Source organism: Trachymyrmex septentrionalis, unplaced genomic scaffold, assembly GCF_001594115.1.
Source record: "Trachymyrmex septentrionalis isolate Tsep2-gDNA-1 unplaced genomic scaffold, Tsep1.0 scaffold5, whole genome shotgun sequence".
In the NCBI taxonomy this organism is placed as follows: Eukaryota; Metazoa; Arthropoda; class Insecta; order Hymenoptera; family Formicidae; genus Trachymyrmex; species Trachymyrmex septentrionalis.
Genome location: NW_017305672.1, coordinates 799,133 through 810,648, shown reverse-complemented (window position 1 = coordinate 810,648; position 11,516 = coordinate 799,133). Strand labels below are relative to the sequence as shown.

General features: G+C 32.3%; 1 protein-coding gene across 4 annotated transcripts in view; it reads right to left on the bottom strand.

Annotated features, from left to right (window-relative positions):
• LOC108751578 (venom dipeptidyl peptidase 4) overlaps positions 1-11,516 on the bottom strand; it is a 794,336-nt gene that overhangs the window by 49,167 nt on the left and 733,653 nt on the right. For all 4 annotated transcript variants that reach the window (XM_018491818.1, XM_018491819.1, XM_018491821.1 and 1 more), the window contains one exon: positions 11,308-11,495. In XM_018491818.1, the coding sequence (XP_018347320.1) occupies positions 11,308-11,495 (188 nt within the window). The remainder of the gene's footprint in view (positions 1-11,307; positions 11,496-11,516) is intronic.

Sequence of the window (11,516 nt, the reverse complement as noted above, 5' to 3'; positions counted from 1 at the left end):
GCCATTAGATAGTGTAATTAAAAGGGATTTTTCCTTAATATAGGGAATTTTTACCTCAAAAAAGCGTAGGGAATTTTAAGTTAAAAAAAGACCAAAATGTAAGGATTTTTAAAGCTTCGAAAAAACTCGCTGTCTAGTGTAGACAGAAAACAAACCATACCTTAGAGTCCCTATAATATTAAATATAAAAGATCATGTTTCAATTGTCATTGGTTACGAAAAGATATATAGTGACCAATCGTTGCTGTTGTACGAGTATATACTGCACATAGTACGCCATTTTATTTCTAACTAGATGATCTGATGTAAACTCGCAGCGCCATGTCGTTTTCGAGTGCAATGGGTTTGAACCCAATTGACTTCATTCACGTTACCATTTATCAGTCTTGTTTCTTGCTAATTATCTATATAATTTTTTCATCACTCATTTACATTACAGAATAAACACATTGTCACTGTGATATTATCCATCGCAGCATTTTAAACGTTTCAACCTCAACATGCTCTCAACTTGCCTTATCTGGAATTCGATAATAGAAAATATATAACTTATGAAAGTTAGTTTTCCTTCATTTTTTTTTATTTGAGTTTATACACGTAAATAACTGTATGTCATTATCATACTAAAAACTTTTTAATTTTATATAATTTTTTTTATAATAAAAGAACGAAGCTTAAACATCAGAGTTATGAATTCCAATAACACTGATGATAGCCTTGTAACACCCAAAAAAAAAGAATTTCTACTTGACAAAAACAGTCATTTACTACGACTTCCAGAATTTAGTAGTTGGTTGGCTCCATGTGATGAAGACAAATATAAAGCAAAATGTAAAATGTGCAATAAAGTTTTAGTAGCAGGACGAAGTGAATTAAAGAAACATGCTGACACATCAAAAATGTAAAGGACAGACAAATAAATTCAAACATTCAAATGTTTGTACAAAAACCAATGGAACGTAATGTGATAACTGCAGAATTTTGATAGGCTGCACTCCTTGCAGTTAAACATAATATCAATTTTAAAGCGATAGAAAGTATTATTGCAAGTACCAAAAGTATTTTTAATGACAGCAAAATTCCTAGTTTTATTAAAATAAAAAGACTGAATGTACCAATTTAATTAACTATTTATTGGCTAATGATATTAAAATTTAATGTGACGAAGATTTAAAAAATAATGTATTTTCTATATTAGTAGACAAAAGCACTGATTTAAGCAATGATAAAAACCTGTGCAGATATTAAAAACCTAGTCAGATATTATAAAAATGACAAATGCATTGTACATTTATTAGATTTAGTAAAAATGCTCGCAGATAGTGGTACAGCAGAAAATATGTATAAAACATTTATTGAATGTTTGAAAACTCACAACTAAAGTGTTAATAATATTGTAGGCTATTGTAGCGACAATGCTAATGTAGTGGGAAAATGAATTCTTTTCAATCCCATTTAATTAAAGATAATCCTAATATATTTGTATTGGGATATATTTGCCACTCTGCTTATTTAATCGCTAGTCCTGCTGCAGACAAGTTACTTAAAAATGTGGAAAGCTTAATGCATTCTCTATATTCATATTTTTCATGAAGTCCAAAGCAACAAGCAATTTTAGAAGAAATACAAAGTATAAAAAAAGAAAAACATCGAATGATAATAGTGAAACAAGATGGTTAGCTCTTCGAATTCTAAACAGAATTTTAGAACAGTGGAACTGTTTTGCAGTAAACATTTTTACTAGCTAGTATTGAAGATAAAAATCCTATGGCTGATTTATTATTAAAAGAATTAAATAATCCATATACTAAAGCCTATTTTGAATTTATGCAATATGTTCTTCCATATATGCATATTTTAGATACTTTGTTTCAGTCTGAAAAATGTTTAATTTCTAATTTATACACAGAATATATACGATTTTTATGTTCAAATTTTATTAAACCCAATTATTTAACGCAGGAACATATTGCAAATTTAAATAATCCTAACATACTTTTACTCATTGAAAATATAAATATAAACAATACAACAAAGATTACTCTGTCGTCATTAGAAGATGATGCTGCTAATCATTCAAATGTTTTACAATTTAAGTTAAGATGTTTAAGATTTTATAAAACTGCTACAAGAACAATCTATTAAACGTTTGCCCTTAAATTTATAACTGAATTAGAGTTTCTTATATCAAAGATTGCATTAAGTAAAAGTAGTAATAGACCACCATTGACATACGAGTATGTACGAGGTATATACAAAAATTAACTGAACATTCAAAATGGCCGAACTTGTCGGCATAAGTGAGAGATATGAGTACCAACATAACGCCACAAAAAAATCGAAAATCGAATATACGTAACCCGCGGAAATTCAAAATTCGCGATACTTTTTGAACAGACCTCGTATGTGATAAATATGAAAATTTAATTCCTAATGTTAATGATACCATAACAGAATATAATAAGTTATCGTATTACTTTTCTGAGGATGAAGTAAAAAATTTAAAGAAAGTACAAATTGAGTTATTTTGGTATCAAATTTCTAAAATAAAAGTTTTTAATGATCAATATCTATTTGCAAATTTGTTCAGTTTAGCAAATATAGTTTTATCCTTATCTCATTCTAATGCTCATGTACAAAGAACTTTTTCTAAATGCAGTGACATAAAAACAAAAAAACGTAATCGATTAAGTACTACTAAAACTATGTGTTCATTATTACAGATTAAAATGCAAATGGAAAATTAAAAATTAATGCTACTAACTATCCTTTAATAGAGGAATTATTTAAAAAATACAATTCAAGTTACTATTATCGAGAAGAAGTAGAAATTCCCTCCACTAGTCAGCAAGATAATGATATAGTATTAGACTCTGACGATAATCATTAGATTTTTGTGACTTTTATGTTATCAGAGAGACTGAATTAATGTACATATTATAACATTCTATTTTTGTTTCTTTTCCGCATATATATAGTATATGTTAAGATAGTATATATATAATATATATGTATATTATATATATATTGTATATATTATATATATATACACATTTATGTATATATAATTATATATGTTTTTTTAATTTGGAAAAAATATATTCATTTATATACGATACTTCCTTCATTTTTATCATTCTTTCCGCATATTTTTGAATTTTCGCGCCAATTTGCTTTTTTTATTCTAGCGTAGGGAATAGAGATTTTTTGTAACGTTGGTAGGGGTAAATGATATTTCCGTTTTAGCCACACTGCCGTCGGAATGCGCAGTGTTGTTAGACGGGCCAGATTTTAGATGTATGCGCGTCCAACGTAGCTTTAGTAACATACCGGTCACTAAATAAGAGATTATTAGTCGCTTAGGATTGAAAATGTTGAAAATTTTAATATATTTTACATATTTTATATATGTATACATATATAAAATATGTAAAATATATTAAAATTTTTAACATTTTTGAAAAAATTTAGTGATTAATGATCTCCTATTTACTAGTGATCGGTACGTTACTGAAGCTACATTAGACGCGCATGCGTCTGAAACCAGGCCCGTCTAACACACTGAAAATGCGTGCCGAGAGAATCAGCAATCACGGATATATCTCTCGTTATCATACAGTCAAGTTAGAAAGTCTTAAAATACTGATAAATAGCGACAGATATATGAATAATTTAAGACAAAAGCGTTGTACGAATAAAATAAATTATATAGAATAAAATACATTAGATGAAGATAATAATTATAATGTATTAATATAAGAGTCATGTCAGCTATATAAGACTAAAAAGAAAGTGAATTTAAATTTTGAATATGAATATAACATTATGTTATGCACATGAGCAGATAGTTAAAAAGAGAAAGGTATACCCGCCAAACATCATGCTATTTTATCCACGTTTATCATACTCTTTCAACTAATGCGTTAGCACGGCAGTGCACGTTCTAGTTGTATTATAGTTCAGTGGTGCCAGATATTCGCTGATCGTCCCCTCCACTCCCTATCACTCCCTTCAGTTGCTACCATATGCCAAACAAAATCAAAAAATTGCGTCCTTTTCGTGGCTCTATTTTCCTAACTATACGATCAAAAATTATGACCTTTTTTACAATATCCGTTTCATATTCCTCCATTACATACTCGTTTTTTGTAACAATTCTGAGAATGGTATGAATGCTATAATTAAAAATCTGACGTTAACTTGAATTGCATCAAATATGCATCGTATACTTTCACATTTCAATTGCAATTATCTCAAGAACTAGACAATCTACATGTTTTTAATTGCACACAAAAACGTAGGGAGCAACTTACTATACCTATTTAAAATTTTAGCACATTCGCAAAAGAAAATCATTTTATGCAAGTATTACTTTAACGACCGTTTGCGGGAAAGTACTTTGTACCATTTCTGCGGAACAGGTTTAGAGATGAGAAGATGCAGGAAAAAAGAAACCAAATGATGACGAGAATTAGGAAATGGAAGTTGAAAACAAAGATGACTTTTCTGATATGATATTTTTTTCAAGAACGAACATTGACGCGAAAATAAAGACAGATAGTAACAATCCCGAGGATAACGTCATACAAACGCGAATATTCTCGAGAATGTTGCTGGCAGTATTCTTGTAAACACGCATGCGATCGAAGTAGATCGCAATAATAATAGACTGTAATGATACTTGGTGTAGATCGCATCAAAGTAGACCGCAATCGAAACCGCGAGACAAAAATATAAAAATGCTAAAGAAAGAAATAAAATATCTTATATCATTTTTTTTATTTATTAAAACACGCGCGTGATTAATTCCTAATTAGTTTTATGGCGCGTTGTTTCTTTATATCTGCATTTTTTCTCTTATAATAATTACGTTGAAAATTTTACAAAATTCTTGAAAATATTTTAGATATTTATATAATGTGATAAATGCTAAATCGACATTAAATTACACGAAAAGTACAATTTTGCTGATGTATTTAAAGAAGCTGGATACAAATCTAAAAATAATTTTGTTGAACCGTTAAAGTAATTATATAGAATGATCAAGCATAATAAGCAGTTTCTTGAATAGCAAAAATTTTAATATTCAAGCAATCATCTTAGATGGCCTACATAATATTATTTTGATGATCTAATAAAACTTAGTGTTTGTAGATAAATACGATAAATTTAACGAGTAGATTATATTGGGTAAACCATGTAAGATCCGATTTCTTATATGTATAACAAATTTCTCAATTAATTAATTCTCAAACTAGATTCAAAATTAGCAAAAATGACATTTGAAATAAAAAAAATTATGGTTGATATAGAGGAGACAGCTCCAATGACCTTAACCTTGACATATGTTATCAAGGTGGTTATAACCTTAAAAGACCTCCAGGTCTTAACCATCGCTCCTCATTCATTAAAAAGTTATTAACAAAGGAAATTTGAAAAATGATGTTTCTTTTCTACTATATAAAACAGAAATTTTCTGCTTTAAAGTACCTATATTTTATCACTTTCCAAAATTGCAAAGCGACTCTCATCTCCTGCTTATAGAGGCGTACGACTTCCACACGCGGATCGACTCTCACCCCACTTCCCCCTGCTTATGAAAACATGATTTCCACACGAAACGACTCTCACTCCATATTCCCCTTGCTTAGGGGTGCACGACTTCTACGCGGGGGGAAACGACTGTCACCTCACTTCCCCCCTCCGTTCTGCTTAGAAGCGCACGACTTTCACATGAAGCGACTGTCACTTCACTTCCCCCTCTTGCTTAAGGATACACGACTTCCATGCGAAGCGACTCTCACCCTACCTCCCTCCCTGCTAAGGAGCACACAGCTTTCCATGCGAAGCGAGTTCCATCTCATCTCGCCAAGTTGTCTATTCTAAAAACAAAAATTATATAAATAAATATTTTTTACGTTGTTAAAGCAGGATTTGTTTTATCATGCAGTTGTGTCCAAAAGTTCAGTTTTACTGATGAACTTTTTTCGTTAATAACTTTTTTTGTGAATAACGAACGATGACTAAAACCTGGTGGAGGATTATGACCTTGACAACACATATCAAAATCAAGATCATGAGAAGTGTTTCCCCTATTCGCATATTTACTAAAATCATAATTTCTTGAAAAGGAATTGGAAAATTACACATTTATTCATATATTTACATACATATATGTACGGTTTTTACTATTTTTTAATCCACATATGGGACAATAAAGCGAACTTTAACTGTGCCAAAATTGAGCAATTAAAATATTATTTAGAAATTAGTCACTGTTATCGTGATACACTGATATCGATTTTAACATGCTTTAAAATCATATGTAGGTATGGTTGACATTACCCTGATCTGTAGTAATCTTATGTAATAATACGCATGTAAATGATGCCACGTGTAATCTCGTGCTATTTCCGATACAGAGGACGACGTCATCACAGTATACTTCATGTCTTTAATAAAGCGAATTGGATAAAGAGTTGGTTTTATGAGTTTGAATTGCGTTACAATTAGAAATGCGATATATATACGAGAGCAAGTCAATACATTCTTAGAAAATCTGTCAAAGGGCACTCATAGTGTCATGTCACATTACTTTTTGACAAATAGTATCTTTCAGCTGATAACTGTCAAATTTTGAGCGGAATTCATCGCATGGTTTCATTTCTGTAGACGATTAAAGCGAACAATCTTTGTATTTTTTGCAAAATGAAAAAAAACGAGTTTTGTGCACTGATCAAACATCTACATATGAAAGTTTTAACGCCAAAAGAAATAAAAGCCGAGTTGGATAATGTTCATAGCACATCTGCACCAGCGTTGCGACTGTATATAATTGGGTGAATGAATTTAAACGTGATCGTACATCCACATGTGATGCATCTCGTTCGAGACGTCCAATTGAGGCTGCTATGCCAGAAATCATCAATAAAGTCTACGATATTGTTTTGACTGATCGAAGAGTGAAAGTGCGCGAGCTTGTTGAGGCCACAGGCATATCACATGGCACAGTGACTTCAATTTTGCACAAACAATTGGGTATGAAAAAGCTATCGCAAGATGAATGCTACGTTTGCTCATTGTGGACCATAAGCGCGACCGTATGATGATTTCAAAACAATGTTTGGAGATGTTTCTGCGTCGATTCATTACTGTGGACAAAACATGGATCCATTACTTCACATCCGAGACGAAGGACCAGTCAAAACAATGGATTTCACCGGATGAAGCAGCTCCGAAGAAGGTGGAGACCGTGAAGTCGGCCGGAAAAGTGGCCACAGTTTTTTGGGATGCACACGGTATAATTCATATCAATTACCTTCCGTCGAAGCAAACGATTGATGGCTATTATTACGCAGTCTTATTGGTCCGTTTCAACAACATTTTAAAGAAAAAACGTTCCCATTTGGCGAAGAAGAAAGTGCTCTTCCGTCAAGACAATGCACGGGTTCACATGCCCGACACTGATGGCCAATTTAACGAATTCCGCTACAAATTGCTTCCCCATTCAGCACATTCGCCAGATTTAGCCCCCTGCGACTATTTCTTATTTCTAAACCTGAAGAAATGGTTCAGAGGAAAGAGATTCACCACCAGAGAGCAGCTCATCGCCGAAACAGAGGCTTATTTTGAAGGGTTGGACAAATCATATTATTCAGACGACTAGAAAAAGTTGGAGAATCGTTGGATCAAGTGTATCGAGCTGAAAGGAGATTATGTTGAGAAATAAAAATGAATTGATCAAAAAAAATGTTTTACTATGTTTTTCTAAAAACTTATTGACTTGCCCTTGTAAAGGGTGTCCCAAAATTAACGCAAGATTTGAATTTGCCACTATTTGTGCAGTAAAGTGTTGGCAACCCAAAAAAAAAACAATTTAACAGCTGACAGTTTAGGGTTAGTGAAAATGGAGCGTGAAAATGGATTATTGAACATCAACAAATGAATGCTGATTTTTCGAGCAAAATCATCCTAAGCGATGAAGCACATTTTCACCTTGATGGCTTTGTTAATCGCCAATTTTGGGGTACGGAGAACCCACATGTGATTGTCGAAAAACAAATGCATCCACAACGTGTCACTGTTTGGTGTGGATTTTGGGCTGGAGGCATCATTGGACCATACTTTTTTGAAAATGAGGCTGATCAAGCAGTGACTGTTACTGGTGCTCGATATCGCTACATGATAACACAGTTCTTTCTGCCGAAATTGGATGATATTGATGTGGCCAATATGTGGTTTCAACAAGACGGTGCCACATGCCATACAGCTCGTGAAACAATTCAGTTACTGCATGAGACGTTTCCAGGTCGTGTACTCTCTCGTTTAGGTGATCAGAATTGGCCCCCTAGATCGTGTGATTTAACACCATTAGATTTCTTTTTATGGGGTTATTTGAAATCACAGGTCTATGTCAACAAGCCCACAACCACCCGTGCATTAAAGGAGGAGATTCAACGCTGCATCAACGAAATTCAGCCACATTTATGCAAAATGGTCATGGAAAATTTCGACAAACGAGTGCGTATGTGCATGCAAAGCCGTGGAGGCCATTTGCCCGATGTGTTATTCCACAAATAACCCTATCCTATGTACTTTATGATTCAATAAAAAAATAACAATCAAAAGACTAAAAACTGTGTTTTCTATTTAATTCAAATCTTGCGTTAATTTTGGGACACCCTTTATTTATATATGGAGCTCTTCATCGTGTCGCTGTTATTCATCGTATCACAACAGATTCTAATATCGCGTGCTTACGTCAAGAGAAATCTCGTTAAGTACATAAACACAAACAGAGTATTAATGTCATTAAATTGAGCATTACAGTCTTAGCGATGTTTTCGTATTGTTATCGTATTTGAAACAGAAAAAAAGACGAGAAAAACTTTTTTTAATTTTGTAATTATAAGAACGTCACTCAACTCTACACTGATTGTGGTCCCATCTTTAGTTTCAAAAACATCTCACGAACATTAAGCATCGCAATCGATGATCTAGACTGTGAATGTATAGGAAATTTCATTAAAAATCAAACAGAACAAGCGATCCGAATATCCATGATATGGGAAAACTCCGCGCGATCTACTACTTTCGCACGCACGCACGCACGCACGCACGCACGCACGCACGCACTTGTACAGTACAATTAATCCACTATAAAGCAAATGATACAAGCTCAAACTTTTCTTTATTCGCCATTGTCGATTGAACGCGACGCATCTACTGTGGCAATTGCAATAGTTCTCCTTTGAATTTAACTTTACGCTACTCGTCATTCTGTATTCTCAAAAATCGATAAAACTTTTAATGTGAATGTTTAATGAGATGCAACATTTGCATCGATATGTAAATCAGTGATCATTTATATATAAGGAATTTTTAAATGTTTCCATCATATGGAATATGTTTCCGTTATTTTTCTGTTATACAAAACAAGCGAAGTTAAAGAAACAATAAATTGCTTTCTAGCAAGAGAGTTATATGTCAATGAGAGAATATTTTTAAAAAATTTTTAAAATATGGAATAATAATCATAATGGTATCCTCTTTTGAAATTTTTATTTTTCATACATGTAAAAATTAATCTAAAATTGTATTAGATAAATCAATTTTAATAAATCTTAATAAATTTTACTACATTATTACAACTGCTTACAGTATTTTACATCGAAATAATATAGATTCTCTGCATTTTTCCAAAATTAAATGTTTTTATAAAATGTACCCATCGAATTAAAATTTGACAAGTCAGTTATTCTAAGAAAAGAATATATACATAAAACATTCTTAACGATCTCGTTACTATTTTTGCCCTAACCGTTAATGTACAAGGTAAAGCTTACACTTTATGGACGGACATCGTGACAACTTCCATCATAAGCCAGCTGTTTGTATTTTCTAAAGTTTGAGCTCGGCCTAGAACGCCTACAAATTAGGTATTATTAAGATTACGTCGGAAAGTTATATCGGCCTCGAGCGTCGTGTTCGCCGACGACATGTATTGCCGTATATACGTGTCACTTTCAAAATGTGGAAAACATAAAATGCTTATCTCACTATTACGACAACGATTAATGACTTCAAAAAAGAATTAGAATTCTCATAACAAAATTACTATCGATTCACACATACGTAATCGATGTAAACAAATAATTTTCATTACAACTTCCTGTACTTATTTCAATGAAACATAAAAATATTTGTCCAAAATGTTGCATTTAAAAATTGCATTTTAAATTATATTTTAAAATATAAAAAAGATTCAATATTGAGAATGAAATTGAAAAAAGAAATTAAAAAGATTGAAAGCAGACGTTTGGTTTTACGAGCTCTCTTTTGACGAACGTTATTTCGATTATTTCTTCATCGTTAGAAGAAATATCAGGGCGAATCGATCGATACCGTTCCGCTTTTATCGGGAAGGCTGAAGTTTTCGTAAGACTGAATACGGAATCGCTTTGTACGATTTTACATCCCGTTTACATCCTAATTCAAGCCATGTAAAGAAGAGCTTCGTTTTCACGTCACAGACTTACTCCGCTACCACATGTTCGTCACCGGCTCTTCCATTACGTTTATCTCGCAAGTGCATTATGACGAAACCGATTGATGACATTCGCGGAATGCGTTGTCACATTTCTCGTCGTGCTGCGATAAATATGGGTGCTTTTTAAGTGAACACCGAGATATATACACCAAAAAACGACGTAATTTAAGAATTTAAATGATAGCTGGAAAGTGCTTTTTTGAATTCCTCAGTATTCTAGTTTCATAATTTTAGCAATTGTGAAATCGAATGTGTATCAATTAAAAGTGTCTCTCGTGTGTGTTTTTAGAAATAATCAGCTTCCTATACATAATTATTTTGATAGTATCACAAAATTATTTTTAGATCTGTTCATATATATCTAGCTAAATTTTTAGATATTTCAGCAAAATCGTTGTTTCTTTGTAGTCAGAAAATGGAACTAACATAAGATAGAATTAATCATAAAATATAATAAAATATAAAATTAAAAATATAAAATCATAAAATATCGATCAAATAAAGATTCACGTTCACAAAAAATATTTTTTGTGTAAAACATTTTGTATATGCTAGTTCGTATATGCTACCATATATAATATTTTGTTACTATATAAAAAAAACTATAATTCATAAAAATCAAATACATGTAACATGTTTTTTATTCATGTAAATGTGAAAATAATTTCAAATTACTCGACTGAAGTGTGTAACAAATGAGAGTATAGTGATTACCTTTATCTAAGAGAGTTTTTCTTATCTATTGAAAAATAACTTACACGTAAACCAGCATGGGATACTTGGTGGCACCGCTCATATCAGCACCAGGTGGTATTAAGAGTCTCACCTGGGCGTTAAAGCCACCAGGAACTGGGACTTTGTATCGACGGACGATCGGCTGCGATCTTTGCACTATTATATCACTTACTACATTGTTGTCCTCCCACACGGAAAGCAACGTGGTATTCTGAAAGCAGAAAATAAAGAA